The 21,068-nt window shown below is 43.3% G+C and overlaps 1 protein-coding gene and 1 long non-coding RNA gene across 3 annotated transcripts in view; one reads left to right on the top strand and one right to left on the bottom strand.

The window, feature by feature from the left end:
- Positions 1 to 21,068, top strand: part of LOC103346435 (neuroblastoma breakpoint family member 4) — a 1,612,367-nt gene that overhangs the window by 231,370 nt on the left and 1,359,929 nt on the right. The gene's annotated exons all lie outside the window — the stretch shown is intronic.
- LOC103345879 (protein sidekick-1) overlaps positions 1 to 21,068 on the bottom strand; it is a 694,014-nt gene that overhangs the window by 632,239 nt on the left and 40,707 nt on the right. For both annotated transcript variants that reach the window (XR_011380987.1, XM_070054497.1), the window contains exon 2: positions 392 to 511. Coding sequence is in view for 1 of the 2 variants with exons in the window: in XM_070054497.1 (XP_069910598.1) it covers positions 392 to 511 (120 nt within the window). In the remaining variant the exon portion in view is untranslated. The remainder of the gene's footprint in view (positions 1 to 391; positions 512 to 21,068) is intronic.

Here is a 21,068-nt window from a genome sequence, read left to right as displayed (position 1 = left end):
CCCATGCCCGTTTTCCTGCGCACACACACCTTACACTTCCAAACAACCCAGAGAAGAAAGGCCGTGATCAAGGCCTCTTCTCACGGATGCGGCCAAGGCTACTCCCCGCCAGGGGTAGAAAACCGGGGCCGTGGGAAAAGTTCTTCCTCTCCCCACCCCACGCCCAACCACACACTCACCGGGATGCCTGTCACTCTCCCCCTCCCTTCCCTCTGCCCCACGAGGGTTTCTGCCCCTACCTTCCTTGCCTCCACACCTGCACGCCACTTTTTCATCCTTCCCCCTCGCTCCCTCCTCCTACCTCCCCCCTACACCCTCTCCTCCACCTTCTATCCCAGCTACCCTTCACACACACACCCCACCCCCGCTCTGCACCCTGGGCCCCGCCTACCCAGTGACAGGAAGGCCACCACGCCAAACTCTCCGCAGGAAGGCCGTTTCTGTGTCTCTGGAACATGAACGCAGTCTTGAGGTGTAGTCTTCGGGAAGCGGCCAAAGCGAAAGACTGCACCTAGAAATTTCCAGAAGCCCAAGATAACTGATGCGGCCGCCTCAGACTGCAGCCTCATCTGAACCCGGCCTGAACCTGGGGGGCACTCACTGTGTCTCCTCAGGGTGGGCCACCAGCGTCGAGGATGGCTCCTCAAGGCTTGTGCCAGCGCTGGGCAGGAGCGGACACGACGCTGACTCCTACCTGAGCACCAGCACAGCTGCAGATGCGCCTGCGGGTGCACTTCCAGGTCACAGCGCCAGGCGCAGGCGCACTCCTCACTGGCCGTCGCTATGGCGCAACGGGACGCATCTGCGCACTGCGACATCCCGCGTCCAGCGCCCCCAGGGTCACTTCCAGTCCCGCCCCTCCAGGCTTTACCCAGGCTGGGCAGCCGCTGGTGGCCCAGGTACTCTGCACCCCACTTCCCTGCTTCCTGGGAGTCCTCAATGGAGCTCCTGCCCCCTGGCTTCTGTTTGGCACAGCGCATGCTGTTGAAGCCGCATGGGGAGAGAAGCAACGCAAGCGGCATCGCGAGCACTCTTTCTCGCCAGAGCGTCCATCTGGGGGATCACCCCCCAGGTGACTACAAAGGCCGGGGCTGGGCCAGGCCAAAGCAGATGCCAGGGAATTTATCCGGTACTCCCTTCTGGGTTCAGGGGCCTACGTCCTTGGGCCATCTCCCTCTGCTTTCCCAGGTACGTTAGCAGACAGCTGGATCCCACGGGGAACAGCTTCCGGGAGGGACCAGCGCTGTGCGGTAGCGGGTAAAGCCACCGCCCACAGTGCCGGCAACCCATATGGGCTCCGGTTCGAGTCCCGGCTGCTGTACTTCCGAAGCAGCTCTCTGCTGCGGTCTGGGAATGCAGCAGAAGATGGCCCAACTCCTTGGGCCCCTGCACCCATGCAGGAGACCCCGGGGAGGCTCCTGGCTCCTGGTTCCTGGCTTCAGATCCGCTCAGCTCCGCCCTTTGCAGCCAACAGGGTAGTGGACCAGCAGATGGGAGACCTCCCTCTCTCTCCTCTCACTCTGCCTCTCATCCTCTCCATGTGTAACTCTCAATGAAAAATAAGAAAGATCGAAAAAAGTAAAAAATTTAAAAAAGGAAGACATAGCTGTAAATAAAATACTGCATCAAGACCAACTACTAGAGTTTGTGTAGAATTTGATATTATATGCACTACATACCCTATTAACACAGAATTTGAAAAAGAGTTTAACTTAGAAAAGATTCTGGTACACATTCCTTCTCTTCTTCCTTACAAACATTCTGTCTGGCGTATTCTCTGACTCACGCATCAGGAAATCTTTGCAATGTATTTATTCAGACTCTTACGTGTCCATTTGCACAAGGACACGGAACACCTGTGACCTACACAGTTCTCCACAGAACACAGGTCTGCTTGCAAGTCACCACCCTTCACAGTCTAGCCCTGCATTTAACCTATGGAATGTGTTTGAAATGGGACAAATCCTATCTTCCACAAAGCAAGACAGAATACAGAAAGGCAGCATCTGAGGTCACTGTTGACATTTTCTACGTGCACGTTATCATGTTGGTACTTTTTCTCTCATTTCTCAATGTTAGATACATCAGCTAGGAGCTGCATCATAAGCAGCACTAGGTGTTGGCACTGTGGTGTTGTGGGTAAAGCTGCCCCCTGCAATGCCAGCATCCCATACGGGTACCACTTCCAGTCCCAGATGCTCCATTTCTGGACCAGCTCCCTCCTAATTGCCTGGGAAGGCAATACAGATGGCCCAAGTGCTTGGGCCCTACCACTCTTGTGGGATACCCAGATGAAGCTCCTGGCTCTTGACTTTGGCCTGGCCCAGTCCCAGCCACCACTGAGGCCATTTGGGGAGTGAACCAGTGGATGGAAGATCGATCTATCTCTCTCCCTCTCTGTCTCTCTGCCTTTCAAATAAAAAACCTTATCTCTTTTTTTTTTTTTTTGAGTAAAGTAGCAACACCAGGACTTGAAACAGGGAATACCATATGGGATGCAGGTGTTCCAAGCAGCTTCTTAATGCCATCCAACATCAAATACCTGCCCCTGAAGGTCTTCTTACTCAACTTCTCATTTCACATGTGAGGTTTACAACCTTTGTTCCTCTCAAAAGGACAGTACTGTACTGCCTATGTTAGAAAGAGGAAATCTAGCAGGTAAGCGCTGTGGCGTAGCAGGTAAAGCCACTGCCTGCAGTGCAGGCATGAGCCTCAGCTGCTCCACTTCCAATCCAGCTCTCTGCTATGGCCTGGGAAAGCAGTAGAAGATGGCTCAAGTCCTTGGGCCCCTGCACCCATGTGAGAGACCTGGAAGAAACTCCTGGCTCCTGGCTTCAGATTGCAGCAGCTCCAGCCATTGCAGCCATCTGGGGAATGAACCAGCAGACGGAAGACCTCTCCCTCTGCCACTCTCTCGTCCTCTCCTTCTCTCTCTGTGTAACTCTGACTTTTAAGAAAATAAATCATTAAAAAAGAAAGAAAGAAGAAAGAAATCTAATCAGAGCAAGATCAGCAGTAACATTCCTGTGTCAGGCATTTGATAAGAGAAATGCCCCTACGTGTTCAAAGTGCCTCCCTGTATTCTCTCCATTTACTGAGTGCATGTATTGGTCAAACGACTGGTGCTTTTGAGGAGGATGAGCAGAACAAGAATAAGAGGCAAAGGATGACAATAATCTGCAACAGGGCCATGGAACGAAGGTGGCAGAGAGGGAAGATTCTAGTCATACCAAAGCTATAAAGAGAAAAAGCTGAGTTGCTCCACATGCATGTAGAAACATCTAAAGGTACTCTGCTTTCTAGCCTAGGTAGGAGGCGTGAGTAACAAGAGCACCCATCAAAGAGAACACAGCCTTTTTTTACCTATTAAGACTGCTAACAATTACATAATAATGACCTGGAGTTCACACTACAGAATAGAGAAGCAGTGTGCTTCAAGACAGCACACTTGAGTCTTTTTGTTTTTTTTTTTTTTTTTTTTTTTTTTTTTTTTACAGGCAGAGTGGACAGTGAGAGAGAGAGAGAGACAGAGAGAAAGCTCTTCCTTTTGCCGTTGGTTCACCCTCCAATGGCTGCCACGGCCGGCACATTGGGCTGATCCGATGGCAGGAGCCAGGTGCTTCTCCTGGTCTCCCATGGGGTGCAGGGCCCAAGCACTTGGGCCATCCTCCACTGCACTCCCGGGCCACAGCAGAGAGCTGGCCTTGAAGAGGAGCAACCGGGACAGAATCTGGCGCCCCGACCGGGACTAGAACCCGATGTGCCGGCGCTGCAAGGCGGAGGATTAGCCTATTGAGCCACGGCGCCGGCCATACTTGAGTCTTAAACCAAGGGTTCTAACATGATCCAGGAGCAACCAGGACTATAACCCGGTGTCCATACAGGATGCTGGTGATGCAGGCAGAGGGTTAACCAAGTGAGCCACGGTACTGGCCCCTCCAATCACTCTCGTAACATCTCCACAGTTCCCTCCTCATGCGTGTCCTCTCTCAATCCCTACTCAGTATAGATTCTACTGTCTGGCACTATCAGGCCCCCCACCAGGTGCCCAGTACTCATCCTCTCCTCCTCTGTTTCTCTATCACAGGAACCTTAAAGACCTTGATATGTACTAAACCCAACTCTCCGCCATCACCTCACCTCCACACAAAGAGCTGGCCATGGTTCAAGGATGCTACAAGGAACTGCATCCCCTGAACTGCAATGTCTCCATCATTAACGTTTTACCACATCTGTTCCAATCACCTTCTTTATCTAACTGCACCCATTCTCATTACTCTTAGAGAGCAAGTTTCTGACATAAGGGCTGATCTGCCCTATGTTCACCAGAGTAAACGTTCCACAAGAGAATATTCACCTCTGGAACCTCAGATCACTAGCTGAATAAGGAAACTGATACCACACTGTCAGTCCAATCTAGAGGTCCTCTGCACACGCTGTGCCTGTCAACAGCAGCCCTTGCACTTGCTGCCCAGCATCAAATGCGGCATTCCCTTGCTGTACCTCTTTTATTCTCAAATAGCTGCTCAGTGTTTCCCCACCTTTGTGATATTGACAATTCTCAAGAGTTCCAATCTTTCACTCTTTAGGATGTCCCTCAAGCAAAAACTCTAAAGGTGTCCTCAAAGTCAAACTCATGTTGGCATTTTATCAGAAAAACCTCAGAAATCACACTAACCTTTTCTCAGCTTTTCTCATCAAGAATCACATGATGTCAACGTATGTCACGACTGGTGAGGTTAACCTAGATCATCTGGTCACCAGATTTTCCTCTGTAAATCATAAGCATTTTGTGGGGAGATAACCCAATACTACACAGCATTCAATGTCTCATCAAACTTCTTCCCACCAACATCAAGATCCATTTGTAACTTCCATATGAATCAACTATCATTATGGTAGACGCCAAATAATGACTTGTTTTTTTAACTACCCATTTTACGGGGAGATAACCCAATACTACACAGCATCCAATGTCTCATCTAACTTCTTCCCACCAACATCAGGATCCATTTGTAACTTTCATCTGAATCAAGTATCATTATGGTAGATGCCAAATAATGACTTTTTTTTTTGAACTACCCACTTCTTCATCATTAACAAAACACCCCGCTGTAAAGAAGAAATTTTTCTTATCTCTCACTTATTCGTATACAACATCAACATTTACTTTAGTGCTGAAATTATCCAGTATCTGGCCAGTGTGCGCTCCTTCAAGCTAACTTCTGCATCTTCATGACACACCCTATCACTCTGAATTTTTTTTTAAGATTTATTTATTTATTTGAAAGGTAGAGTTAGACAGCCAGAGAAAGAAAGAGAGAGGAGAGAGAGAGAGAGACAAGAGAGAGATGAGAGAGAGAGAGAGAGAGAGAGAGAGAGAATGAGAATCTTCCATCCACTGGTTCACTCCAGAAATGGCCACAATGACCAGAATTTTGCCAATCCAAAGCCAGGAGCTTCTTCCAGGTCTCTCACATGGATAAAGGGGTCCAAGGACTTGAGCCATCTTTCACTGCTTTCCCAGGCACATTAGCAGAGAACTGAATCTAGCAGCTGGGACCCAAAGCGGCACCCATATGGGATACTGGCGCCACAGGTGGTAGCTTTACCTACTAAGCCACAGCACCGGCCCCTGAAGAGTTCTTCAATTCCTTAGAGAAATATATTTCCCAGGCTCATTACACATACCCTGCAATCAACTGTTCCTTCAAGGAACTTTGATTTCCCTCTTAGGAGATGACAGAATTTACAAATTCATCTAGCTATTTTTGATTGTAGACATCTTCCATGACCATTTTGAGGACTTCCCATATGCATGGATTTCAAACTTTTCGCATCAAAATAAACTTCTCTCTTAATTCCATTTTCTACAAACTTTTAAAGTGGTGTCATATGCATAGATTTTCAGTATCTACATTTATATTCATGTTTTAAAAACCATGAATTTACTTTAAATTTCCAATTCCTGTCTGACATCTTCAAATTCTTTTTAATCTTCCTCATTCTATATTTATAAATTCCTTATCTGTCAATAATAAACATAGTTTGTTGTAACCTCAATATATTTACTTGGTTGCTCAATCTCCTGAATATATAACCAACTTCATTGGCTGCCTATGCAGCTCTCAGTCCCACTGCCTCCTTCACCTCTAGTCTGGTTGCCCACTCTTCAGCTCCTGTACCTGTCACTGCCTCCAAAGAAAGGGAAGGTAGGGAAATCCATGAAGAGTCCATAACAATCCCAAAATGGAACTCCAAATTTTCTCCCTGCAAACCTGCTTTTCTCTGAGTCTTCCACTTGTCAGTAATCCAATGTAATTCACTTCATTGTCTGGCCAAAATTGGGTTTGCTTCTTTTTCTCAGTATCCATCTAATAACACGCTTATTTGCTCTACCTTCAAGACTTAATCCAAGCATTGCTACTTTTCTCCAGCTTCAGGCCAACTTTTACAGTCCAAGTCTACTTATGCTGCTCACAAAGACTGCTTTAAGAGTCTCAAATTCTCTGCCTTGCAAGTCTACAATCTATTCTCCAGAGAGCAACCAGGATGACTTTTTTTTTTTAAGACAAACACAAACCAATGCACAGCCTACTCTACTGAAAATTCTCCATGGACTTAGACGTAAAATAAAATCCAAACCCTTCACCGTATCGTATCAGCTTCTTGAAGTACCCCTGCTACTTCTCCAACCTCACCCACCAGCTAACTAGCATCTGCCACTCAGATCTTTCTGTGACCCTCAGTCACCAGGCTCTGCTTCATGCACTCTGCGCTTGCTGCTCTCTTCCATAAACTGGGTATAGTCCCTCACATCGAACAGCTGTGCTAGAATGTCACCTCCCCAAGAGCCTTTTCTGACTGCATTCAGTACCTCTAGCTCCATCTTCATACACTGCTTTTTTGTTTTCACAGCACTTAACACTATCTGTAGCGCTATAATGAGTTTTATTCAGTAGTTTAATGTCTGTCTTCCATTATAAATCGTTATTCTTATAGAGACAGCATATTGACCACACAGTATTACTTATAACACCTCATGAACACTGAATAAATGTTTGCTAAGCTGACACATTTACAGAACTGTGTATGGAATACTACATGAAATACAATCACTTGAAGCTACGGACTCAGTATACATTCCAAAATAATAGGGTCAGCAACCACCAGCAATTTCTAGAGCATACCCTCAAACCTGAGATGTGCCATTAACAGCAGAATTTCTGTGATTACAGAATGCGGCAACTAAAGAGACATGAATACCAAGTCAACTGACAAGCTGCTGTCTGCAAAATATAAAAGGTGAGCAGAGAGCCGCATGGAGAAAGTCTTTCTGAGCTGCCCAAATGACAAATATCTTCATAATAATATAAAGCTCTATCTGGAAGACATCTATAAGATTCAAAAATGCATACTCCAGTGGTTTGTATATGCATCAAGAATGAAAACCAACCAAATAAAAGACCATCTATGGCTCTTCGCAGCCCTGAAAGAAAGAAAAAGAAACAGGATGGATACACAAATGAGGCAGATTGATGGCATGAAGGAAAACTTGACAAGAATAAATGGGACTGCAGGAAACAATCATGATGGAGAAAAAGAGAAATGAAAGTAACCATTCCATCCAGCATTCCCCAGAACAGTGATGGAAGAACATGCAACTAAAAATAAAAATAACTCCAAATAGCTGTCCGCAATGAGAAAACTCATAGACAAAGGTGCACAAGCACGTGTAAAACAAATACTCATACAAAAAGGGGAGGCTGATAAACTTTCAAAAACAATGATTATTAAATGCATGTTAGGTCATATTATATGTTAAAAAACTACCTTTAAAATTTTTCCCCAGCATGATGGCAATGTGGCATAATATGTTAAGCCTGCACCTGCATCTCCAGCATCCCTTATGGGCACCAGTTCAAGTCCTGGATGCTCTACTTCTGATCCAGCTTCCTGCTAATGTTCCTGGGAAGGCAGCAGCAGATGGCTCAAGTGCTTGGGCCTCTGCACCTTCTTGGGAGACCAGGAAGAAGCTCCTGCCTCTTGGCTTTGGATTGGCCCAGCTCCAGCCATTGCGTTCTTCTGGGGAGTGAATCAGTGGATGGAAGATTGATCTCTCTCTCTCTCTCTCTACTCCCCACCTTCTCCCCCTCGCCCTCTTTCTGCAACTCTGTCTTTCAAACAAACCTTCCAAAAATGGCAAAATATTAAAGGGTTTGGCAAGAATGTGGAGAAAAGAGAAGCTCTGCACACTGCTGGTAGGAATGCAGATTACTACAGCCATCTTGGAAAACAGTATGGAAGTTCCTCAAAAAACCAAAAAGTAGAACTACCATATGATCCAGCAGTTCTACCCCTCGGTATATATATCCAGGGGAAATGAAATATGTCCATTGAAAAGGCATCTGCACTGCCATGTTTATTGAAGCATTATTCACAATAGCCAAGACATAAGACAAAATCTAAGTACTGGAATACTGATAAATATATAAGGAAAATATGATACCTATAAATAATGGAATATTACTTAGCTATAAAAATCAAAATCTTTTCATTTGCAACAACATGAACTGGAGGTCATTGTGTAAGTGAAATAAATCAAACAGAGAGAACTATGACTTGATCTCACTCTAAAAAAAGTCTTTGTGGAGTCTTAAAAAAAAAAAAACAGGTAATCTCATAGAAATTGTGTATATAATAGTGGTTACCAGAGGATGGGGAGCAAAGTGAGGTGGGAGTGATGGGGAAAGGTAGGTGGATGAGTACTAGGTTCCAGCTAGATTGGAATAAGGAGTTCTGGGGTTCTATTGTACAGTAGGGTGACTACAGATCATTACATACCATATAGTTCTCTGTAAAGAAACACTAGAAGATAAAAGGCAAATAAAATATATCCCTAATTCAACGCTTCCACCATCTCTATGGCTGCCATCTGAGCCATCAACTTCATTCCCTTTGATTGGATCATTTAAGTGGCCTCCTAACTGATCTTTGTGATTTCATCTCTGTCCCCTGCGTGCTGTTCTCAACACACAATCACGTCATGCTACTCGTGACCTTAGTGCTTAAGTACAATCATGTTGTTTCTACCCTGACTCAGTGTCTTCCAACTGTTTGTCATCCTGCTCCACACAATGCACCCCAAAAGGCTCTGAATGATGTGGTGCCCCTGACCGCATCTCTCAGATCTCAAGCAATTCATTCTGCTATTTATTCTTTCTGGAAAGTTCTTTCTCTGCAGAGCTGTGTAGATCACTCCTTTCCCTCTTGAAATGTCATCCTCTCAGGCACTATTTGTTGAATGAATGAAGGAGTCAATGTTGTCAATAAAGCTGCTATACTCACTCAGGCCAGGCCCTGCAGGCTTCTAATCCCCATGATGTAGTCAGGAACCAAGGACTGGAACCCATACTTGAAGGATACTGTGTTCACAGCCACCAAGGCATTAGCAGGCAGCTGAGGCTGTGCCCACAATCAGAGTAATATTTTTGCTATATAAGTTGATGGCAAGTCTGTATGTACAAACACAGAACTAAGTGTACAAATACAGGACTTTTTGTGAGGATAAAATTAACATTGCCGGTCAAAGTATGACCATAAATTGATACCATTTCCACACTCATATTGATATTGTAATTAAGAACAAGCATTTAGAAACCTCACAGCAATTGGACAGTGCTATGGCACATCAGTGAATGGGTCTCACATGGGATTGTACTGCATACAGTCATGTGCAGGCAGATCACTAATCTACACAGGTTCTGCATTTGTTTAAAAAAGAAAAAAAAAACAGTCCTCACCACAGGCAATATTAAGTGCATTATTAAAAAGTACATCTTTACAGAGGACAAAATACAAGCATCTGCCTGAATACCTACCAAATGACCTTTGTTCTTTTAAATATACAGAAAACTACTAATTTTTGGTTTTGACACTTGTTCTCATAATTCAAATGTGCATCCAATTGTCTTTCTACAACATATACAAATAACACATAACAATTTGGAAAGTGTGTGTGTGTGTGTGTGTGTATGTGTGTGTGTGTTAACTGTCAACACTGATAGGTATACTAGCAGGTGACCACTTCCCAGGATCTTCCTGGAGATTAACAACACTGTATTTGACACGTAGATTATAATAACTTTTTCACGGAACTTCTTGTAGTCAAAATCTACCAACAATAGATGCTGGAGAGGATGTGGGGAAAAAGGGACACTAACCCACTGTTGGTGGGAATGCAAATTGGTTAAGCCACTATGGAAGTCAGTTTGGAGATTCCTCAGAAACCTGAATATAACCCTACCATTCAACCCAGCCATAACACTCCTTGGAATTTACCCAAAGGAAATGAAATTGGCAAACAAACAAGCTGTCTGCACATTAATGTTTATTGCAGCTCAATTCACAATAGCTAAGACCTGGAACCAACCCAAATGCCCATCAACAGTAGACTGGATAAAGAAAGTATGGGACATGTACTCTATAGAATACTATAGAGCAGTCAAAAAACAATGAAACCCGGTCATTTGCAAGAAGATGGAGGAATTTGGAAAACATCATGCTGAGTGAATTAAGCCAGTCCCAAAGGGACAAATATCACATGTTCTCCCTGATTGGCGACAACTAACTGAGCACAAAAGGGGAAACTTGTTGAAATGAAATGGACACTATGAGAAACAGTGACTTGATCAGCTCTTGTCCTGACGGTTGATGTACAATGTAATACTTTATCCGTTTTAGTATTTTTTTTGTTCTAGTACCATTGGTTGAACTCTGTAATTAACACACAATTATTCTTAGGTGTTTAAATTTTAACTGAAAAGTGATCCCTGTTAGGAATATGGAAAACATTATGCTGAGTGAAATAAGCCAATCCCAAAGGGACAAATACCACTTGTTTTCCTTGATAGGTGACAACTAACTGAGCACCAAAAAGGAAACCAGTTAAAGTGAAATGAACACTATGAGAAATGGTGACTTGATCAGCCCTCACCCTGACTGTTGATGAGCAACTTGATATGTTATCCCTCTTAGTATTTTTTTTGTTTGTTCTACTTAATACTTTTGGTTGAATACTGTAATCAATACACAATTCTTCCTACATGCTGAAACTTAACTGAAAAGTGATCACTGTTAAATATAAGAGTGGGAATAAGAGAGGGAAGAGATGTGCAATTCCGGACATGCTCAAGCTGACTTACCTCAAACGGTAGAGTTAGAAACATACCAGGGGATTCCAATTCAATCCCATCAAGGTGGCATGTTCCAATGCCATCTCACTAGTCCCAGTGATCAAGCTCTGTTCACAATTGATCATAATGATAGGACTAAGAACCAAAGGGATCACATAAACAAGACTAGTGTCTGCAAATACTAGCTGATAGAATAAAAAAGGGAGAGAATGATCCAACATGGGAAGTGAGATACACAGCAGACCCATAGAATGGCAGATGTCCTAAACAGCACTCTGGCCTCAAAATCAGCCCTTAAGGCATGTGGATCCGGCTGAAAAGCCCATGAGAGTATTTCAGGCATAGAAAGCCAAGACACTCTGGGGAAAAAAAAACCTAAATGAAAGATCTCCGCGAGTGAGATCCCAGTGGAAAGAACAGGTCATCAAAGAAGGAGGTACCTTTCTCTGAAGAGAGGACAGAACTTCCACTTTGACTACAACCTTGTCTAAATATGATCAGAGTCGGTGAACTCAGGGGGCTTCCATAGCCTTGGCAGCTCATGACAAGAGCCTAGGGTGATTACTGATGCCATAAACAAGAGTGTCAATTGGTTAAGTCAACAACAGGAGTCACTGTGCACTTACTCCTCATGTAGGATCTCTGTCCTTAGTGTGCTGTACATTGAGATTTAATGCTATAACTAGTACTCAAACAGTATTTTTCACTTTATATTTCTGTGTGGGAGCAAACTGTTGAAATCTTTACTTAATGTATGCTAAACTGATCTTCTGTATATAAAGAGAAACGAAAATGAATCTTGATGTGAATGGAAGGGGAGAGGGAGTGGGAAAGGGGAGGGTTGCAGGTGGGAGGGACGTTATGGGGGGGAAGCCATTGTAATCCATAAGCTGTACTTTGGAAATTTATATTCATTAAATAAAAGTTTAAAAAAAAACTTTCCAATACAACATTATGCAATAATGTCCTCTCCTAAACCACTCAGTCCTCTGAATGCCCTCTTGATAGTTCTCATCACATTCCAACATTACCATATAACTATCCATCTTCTACCGGACTACACCACTGTAGGGAAAGGCACCATGTCTATACGGGTTTATCACAATACTGAAAGTAGTTCCTGGCTCACACTAGGGATTCAGCATACTTTTATCATGAATTCATCTTACACAGGAAAGAAAACTGAAGGTGACAATAAAATGTGGCCTCTTCAACTGGCCAAAGGGAACATAGTGTCCACTTCCTAAACAAGAAGATACAAGACAATGGTGTAGCTCTCAGTATTATGGAAGTGAATGAGCTTTAGTGCATATTCATATGCCTGTGATTAGAAAAAAACAGTGAAATGAACTTAGACTTTTGCACATGAATGTAAAAAAGTAAACTAATATTAAATCGTTTGCAAGAACAGAGGCAAAACAAAAAGTTTCCTTTGAACTGGAATGTTTTCCATAACATATATGTGCATGCAAGGTGGATACCTCAAGGCGGGGAGGAGAGTCAGGAGTGTGGAAGCAAATACATTACTGTCCCTGAACAGAACTGATTCTTGTCTCAGCCAAAGACTTGATTTTGGCTTGTTTCTGCCTTTTCTCTGGCTTGACCAGAAGAGGAAAAAAAGTTTAAACTGTTACAGATCAAAAGTCTACTGACAGGTGATCCATATTACTTAGTTACTATGAGGAGACTTCAAAAAGTTCAGGGAAAACTGGAATTAAAAATTAAATTTATTCTCATGCAAAAAATGAAATCTATTTCATAATACACATTTTCCATAAATTTGAAGACCCCCATATATGATATCAATTCTGCAAGTCACAGTTTTTTTTCTACTCTGAGAGGCTGGGTGTCCCAGACCTCCCTGTCCTGCACTCCCTCTGGTGCTCCACAACCATTGAGGGACTGAAAATGCTGGGGGCAGAAGCACACGCTGCATGCTGTGCAGGATAAAGGTAGCAAAACGTCCTAAGTGACTCTGCAGGAGTACTGTGGGTCTCAGCTAAACCTTGCAAGACTGCTAACCATTCACCAAGAGGGTGGGGACAAGTCACTTTGATTGACTAGTGCAGCACTCAATGATAACCTTCTACATGCTAGGTATATCTGCAAGCTCTCACTGGCCCATGGTAAGCTACCATGGAAGCACACAACCTACATCAGTACATGTGGTTCTGCCTCCCCACTACAAGAGGTCTATACCAGCGCAGATTACACCTCTAGGATTCAGCACCTAGCACACTCCTACAGCTAGAATACATTAGTAATTGTTAGTTGCGAAGACAACAAGCTTTTTCATTGTTGAGTCCGTAACAGTTGTATCATTCGGATCAGTGGTACATCATGTTTCTTGGGAGATTTCACTCCTTCTAGATTTATCAAAAACACAAATATTGTCATTCCTCATCAAATATGATACACCTACATTTTCCCCTTTATTTAATCATGATCTCAATCACTTGTCTCATGACACAAATGTTAAAGGTTTACCAATTTACCACTTTGTATTAAATCACACAATTTGCCTTGAAGAAGATTTTTATAAAACTATTACCCAAGTTCTATACGGTGTAATTAAATAAGTCAAACCAACCCTTAGGGACCTCTTGCTCTGAAATGAAATTTAAGAGCCAAAGAGTGCCTGTAACCTTTACTGAAGTCATGTCTAAAATGTGGCTTTAAACTTAAACTAATCAGATCTCCGTAGAAAAGGCTGGTCACACTCACCGACATGCATACGTGTGAATTTCACCCCCACCAGAAAGATCAATATGGAAAACAAGACCAGACTGTTCCAAGGGTACTCAAAGCTAGGAGTTTCCCTATCACTCAAGGTTAGAGACAGTAGTGCTGCTTGCTTGTTCGCTGTCCCTCCAACCTCTAGCAGTTCTATAGATAAGGAAATAAAAAAATATTTCATAAGGGAACCTAGGTGGTGCCAATCACCAACCACTAATTTAATAAACATCTCAAAGCTCCTTTATGATGCAAGACCCACCAAGTAGATCCAAAGACAGTTCCTGGGGCTGGTGCCACAGTACAGTGTGTTAAGCTGCTGCCTACGATGATGGCATCCTCTATGGGCACAGGTTTGAGTCCCAGCTGCTCCCCTTCTGATCCAGCTCCCCGATAACAGCCTGGGAAAGCAGCAGAGGATGGCATAATTGCTAGGGCCCTTGCATCCACATTGGAGACCCAGAAGGAGTTAGTTATGGCCTCCTGGCTTCGGTCTGGCACAGCCCAGACCGTTGTGCCATTGAGGGAGTAAACCAGCAAGTGGAAGATTCTCTCTGTTTCTCCCTCTCTCTCTGTATTCTGCCTTTCAAATAAATAAAAAATAAGTCTTTTAAGAAAAAGATACAATTCCTGCACACAGGGGCCCCAAGTATCTATTTCACACAGCATGCATACATTATCTCTTTAAAATTAGCTAAATTCATGGGGCCAGCACTATGGCTCAGCAGCACCAGCATCCCATATGGGCACTGGTTTGAGCCCCAGCTGCCCTACTTGTGATCCAGCTCCCAGCTAATCCAACTGGAAAAGCAGCAGAGGATGGCCCAAGTCCTTGGACCCCTGCACCCACATGGGAGACCTGGAAGAAGCTCCTGGCTTCTGACTTCAGATCACCTCAGCTCCAGTCATTACAGACATTTGGTGAGCAAACCAGTGGATGGAAGACACTTTTTCTCTCTCTTGTCTCTCTCTCTCTCCCCCCCTCTCTCTGTAACTCTCTCAAATAAATAAATCTCCCTTAAGAAAGCTAAATTCATATGCATTTAGCAGGAACATTATTCATCTCAGTGTAACCTGAGTGTCAAACATCCTCTCCAATTACCTCTCAACAGCCAGAGGGACAGGGCACTGAATCAGAATTAAGAGCCAGAATTTTGCTTCTACTTATTATATTGACACACTGGCTGGATTTGATAAAATAACTTCTAATTTCTCAATTTTAGCTCTTCACATTCAACAGATGAAGCAACCCTTAAAAAGCTGGATGAGCACAGATTATCTGAGAAGTACATGAAACAGTCAGAAACAAGGAGAAAGATGTATCACTCCTACTGAATTAGATCCTCAAAAAAAGAGACAGCATAAACAACAAAACTGAAAAGATAGCAGAGCTAAAGAAGAAATTAATGCAGTCATAACTGAAGGCTTTTTTTTTAGATTTATTTATTTATTTGAAAGTCTGAGTTACACAGAGAGAGAAGGAAAGCCAGAGAGACAGGTCTTCATCTGCTGGTTCACTTCCTGATTGGCCACAATGTCCGGAGCTGCACCGATCCAAAGCCAGGAGCCAGGAGCTCCTTCCACGTCTCCCACACGGTGCAGGGGCCCAAGGACTTGGGCCATCCTCCACTGCTTTCCCAGGCCACAGCAGAGAGCTAGATCGGAAGTGGAGCAGCCAGCACTTGAACCGGCACCCACATGGGTGCCGGTACTGCAGGCTACGGCTTTACCTGCTACGCCACAGCGCTGGCCCCTATGTCTTGAAATACTAAAAATCTTACAAAGCCTATAGTTAAGAGTACTGGATAAAGAAGGTGCTTCCTGATGATGGCTCAGACCCTTTATCTCATATTCACCTGTCAAGACTCTCCACACCTTCGATCCAATAGCTTATCACTTCCAGACTAATCCTTATGAAATGTTCACTTCCTTTTATTATTTTCTAACTCGAAAACTTAGGATTTCCTGAACCAGGAAATCACTATCTAAATTCCATTACATGATTCTCCTACAATTGTATGTATTTTTACTACTTATTTTTACTTTGTGAATATACCTCTTGGCCGTCCCATAAAAACCTTATGTCCAGTCCCATGTCATATTTAGGTTGATCATGGTTTCCCCATCTTCTGTGACTCTTCAATTTTGAGAATATCAAACCCAAAGTAGCCTCCAACATCCCACTCAAGACTGCCTCCTCTATTTATGGCCTTTTTCTATTTTCCACCTTCACTAAGTTGGCTTCACTCTAAAAGAATGTTTACCACAAATTTATCACTGTCAAGATAAACAGAGAGTAGGGAAACATTCATATGCATCATATGCTGTATCCATGCAGCCCCCAAAAATTGTCCATGTCTCTAATTCCTGGATCCTATGAAGATGTTCTTCTTCTGAGAATGAAATAATATTCTGCATTTAAGCATAAGCTCTTAAAACAGAGGTGAGAGCAGGGAAGAAGACTGCTGACTGGAACTCAGGCTGCTGTTGCTGGAGAGGGCTGCATGGATACATGAGAAGGGGTGTGAGCAGCCCGCAGCAAAGGGGCTTCCATCCCAGGACAGCGGGAATTGAATCCAGGCAACTGCAATGAGCTGGGATGTCGCTCCATCCTCAGAGCTCCCAGAAAGGAACACGGACAGCCCTACTGACAACTCGATTTTTGCCTCATGACACTCTAAGAGGAGGACACTGTCACACACACCATACTGAGCTGCAGAACTGTGAAATAAGATAGGAACATTGTTTTAAGCTGCAAAATCTGGGGTTCTTTATTACAGTAGCAACAGGAAACTAATCCACACACACATATGGCTGTGCAGGGTCAAGCAAGAAAGCAGGCAGGCCAAAACACAAGTTCAGACATGCCATCCAAGCACCTCTAAAGTGCTGGTACTGAGGCTGGTCAGATAAAGATCAACACGCCCACTGGAACAGGAATCAAGTGAACAGGTGGACTTCATGACTCACTTTTTATTAGGGAAAACTTGGAGAGATTCCTCTAACCAAACTGAATTTTAAAGTAATCAGGTCAAATATATTAGAATTACAGCATATAAGACAATTTGTTTCAACTATTCTTGACATAGTATAAGAGATCTGCATTTAACTTCCAGACTCTCAAGCAATACATCCCTTTATGACCAAATGTAAGGTTTTTTTTTTTTTGACAGGACGTTTGCACAAGACGCAGCAAAGTCGAACAGCTGCATCCTGACTGTACGCCCAGCCTTGTTATTAACATTACACTAACGAAGAGCTCAATGGAGTAAACAGATAACTGCAGAGGATGTTCTTCACTAACCTGAATATCTGCTTATAGCTAAACCAATACAAGCAGGGGATTTATCCGGAAGCTTTTGAGGAGAGCAGGGTGAAACATCAACTTGTTGGTGGAAATCTTGAATCCATTTACAAAACCACTGAGCCAACAGATGGGCGAGAGGGAAATGTGACCCCAACAAGAGGGTCCCCAGAGAAGATCCTGGTAATGTGACAACCAGCATTTTTAATTGCCTTACACAGTGAGAACAGTCCATCTAAAGGTACTAACTTTTAATCAAATTAAAATAACTTCAGACAATTTCCCCCAAAATGTACAGTAACGTGCCCAAGAAAAACACATACAAACACAATCACTCATAATCCCAACATCCGGAGGTAACTCCTGCTATCAGTATGTTGTTAGTTGGTTTTCTGATTTATATACATGTTTGTATTTGAATATGTATGTAAGAGAATACTTAGAAATGTCATACTATTATAAAATTCAGCATTAATCTTTTACATCTATTTTCATGCACATCTCTGGCCTCAACAGAGGCAAAATGAACTTCCGACTTTACCAATTCACTGGCTACTTGGCATTAGAAAAGTCACTTCATCTTGGCTTCAACATTTCTACATATAAAAATGAATATAATAGTACCTGTTTCACAGCAATACAATTAGGTATGCATAAAATATTGCCCAAAACATAATAAGCTAGTATAAAAATGTTAGATCCTATCACTATCATTTCCTACAACCAATCTCCAAAAGTCTAACTGATGAGAAGAAAGGCTTACCTCTTAAGAATTTTTAGGATGCATTAGTATTATTTTCTCAAGAAAGAATGGTACAAAATAAATTATTCACCTTTAAGAAATTCATTTTACTGCCTCATAGCAATACTGGATATACTAAAGAAGCACATACTATCCTCCACATGGGAAAAAATGGAACTATAAAATTAATACCTTATTCAAACATTCTCAAAGATAAATTTTGTTTTGATTCAAAGAGCCTAAAACTGTTATATATTTTGGCTATTTAAGGATCCCTAGGTGGCTTCTTCAAAGAGAACGGGCACAGAAACAAACTAGCAAAGAAGGGGTTAGTGTTTGACACAATGGGTTAAGTTATACCTTGGAACACCAATAACCCATCTATGAGTGTGTGGGTCTAAGTACCCAATCTACTTCTGATCCAGCTTCCTGTTAATGCATTTCCTGGGAGGCAGCCAGTGATGGTTCAAGTAGTTGTGTCCCTGCCACACATGTGGGAGACTGCACTGAGTTCTGGGCTCCTGGCTTCATCCTACTCTGACAGTCCCAGTTGTTGCAGATTGGAGAGTCAATCAGCATAAGAAAGCTAAGTATGTCTGTCCATCTGTCTCCCAACCTCCTTCTTTCCTGGCCTCTGCCTTTCATATATGGATGATTTCTGTCTCTCTGCCATTCAAAAAATAGAAATAACCAACAAAACAACAAAATAAATTACTATTAACTAAGAAAAATATTTATGCATTGAGTATTGGCTACAGTTGGTATAACAACAAGGAACACATTTGTGATTAACAGCAACTTATGTATTGTCAGGTGCTGCCATGGTCTTACTTAATGATGACCTAGCAAAGAAATGCACAGTGAATTCTCTGAACGTGCTGAGTCAAGCAAACATTTATTGGCATAAACTTCAAGGCTTACAGATCACGCAACATAGAAGAGTTGAGACCCTTATCAGAAGAGTTGGTGATGTCAACAGGGACAATTTGCATGCAATACATTAAAGATAATTCACCCCAACCATAGGAGTAACAGGCTTTGAGCCCTGAGTCACAATGAGAGGTACACCTGCATTCCTAAGCAGTACACACTACTTCCTAATCAAACACACTATAAGTTCCTGCAGAAAGCAAGCAGAAGTATCAAGTATCATCAGGACAACATGGGAAACAAAGCACAACTTGAGTTCTTCTTCTATATATCACAATATGTTTCTGTCTCTAATGCCATACAGAATTCACTCAGGTACAACTCAAGCAGTAATGGAATGCACCCAATAAAAACAAGCCAACATAATTAACAGGAAATAGGTGACCAGCATTGCAGCATCATGGGTAAAGCCACTGACTGCGATGCCAGCATCCCATATGGGTACCGGTTTGAATCCTGGATGCTCCACTTCTCATCCAGCTCCTTACTAATGCACCTGGGAAAGCAATGAAAGATAGCAAAGTACTTGTGTCCCCGCACCCACGGGGGAGACACAGATGAAGCTTCTGGGATCTGGATTGGGCCTGGCCCAGCCCCAGCCATTGCAGCCATTTGGGGAGTGAATCAGAGGATGGAAGATCTCTGTCTCTCTTTCTCTAACTCGGCCTGTCAGAGAAATCAATCAATCTTAAAAAAATAAATAAAAATAAAAAAAGAGGAATTAAGAGTTCCACACAGGGGCCAGTCTGTTATGTACTGGGTTGAGCTGCTGTCTATAGCACCAGCATCCCATATGGGTGCCAGTTCAAGTCTGGCTGCTCTACTTTTGATCCAGCTCCCTGCTAATGCACCTGGGAAAGCAGTGGAAGATGGACCAAGTACCTTGGCCCCTGCACCTGCGTGGGAGACCCAGAAGAAGCTCCTGGCTTCTGATTGGCCCAGCTCTGGCCACTGCAGCCATTTGGGGAGTGAACCAATGGATGAAAGTGCTCGCTCTTGGCGCTCTCTCTCTCTAACTCTGCCTTTCAAATTAATATTAAAACATATAAATAAATTTTGAAAAAGAGTTCAACACAAAGACTAGAAATATTATTGCTCTAGAAAATGGAAGAGTAAACTGGGTATAATTCAAGGTTGTTTTGTATTTACTTAATTATTTTGAAAAAGTTAGAGAGGGAGAGATGGAGACAGATCTTTGATCTATTGGTTCACTTCACAGATGGCCAAAATGGCCAGCCCTGGCACAAGCCAAAGCCAGGAGATTAATCCAGGTCTCCTATGTGGGTGGCATGGGCCAACACCTGGGTCATCTGCTTTTCCCCAGGCCATTAGCTAGGAGCTGGATAGGAAGTTTAACAGATGGAACTCAGACCATAGGGGATGCCAGCGTTGCAGGCAGTGGCTTCACTAGATATGCCACAATGCCAGCTCAACCAATTTGTACACAATGATGAATATGCCTGAATTGAGCACTCCTACAAACACTGAAGATACTGGCAGCTTCCTATCAGGGCAAGTACTATCACTCTTTCAGAGGGAATGAGTTCAAACTAGAAATGGTTCAGATTAAAAGTGTAAATGGGCTTGATAAGGGTTGTGTGTTTTGTGTTTTGAGAGAGAGCTGAGCTGATCTGAAGCCAGGAGCCTCCTCGGGGGCTCCCACGTGGGTGCAGGAGCCCAAGGACTTGGGCATCTTCCACTGCTTTCCCAGGCCATAGCAGAGAGCTGGATCGGAAGTGGAGCAGCCGGGACTAGAACCAGCGCCCATATGGGATGCTGGTGCTTCAGGCCAGGGCATTAACCCACTGCGCCACAGTGCTGGCCAATAAGGGTTTATATATTTATGAAAGATGTATGCAGCATAAGTTATAGAGAAAAAAAACGAATCTGTTTCCTTAAAACTCTAATTCTCTAAGAAAGGCAAACACACACCCCTCCATACTTCATCCTCCCTCACCCCCACTCACCAAAAACAACCTGGTTGTGGACAGTGGATGCTAACAGTAGGCTGATCTGACCCTCATGGCACATCACTGCTCCTCGAGTGAGTGCTTTCTCTGGTCCCCAGGTTACAGTAGTGAAGTCCATTACAGTAAGTGAGTTCTTAGGAAAGGGAGTGCTTTTCTGAGTGATTTTGTATCCATCTCTTTTGAAGTCAGAACGT

This window comes from Oryctolagus cuniculus, chromosome 12, assembly GCF_964237555.1.
Source record: "Oryctolagus cuniculus chromosome 12, mOryCun1.1, whole genome shotgun sequence".
In the NCBI taxonomy this organism is placed as follows: domain Eukaryota; kingdom Metazoa; phylum Chordata; class Mammalia; order Lagomorpha; family Leporidae; genus Oryctolagus; species Oryctolagus cuniculus.
Note: the sequence above shows the minus strand (reverse complement) of the source record. Positions and strands in the feature narration are given on the sequence as shown.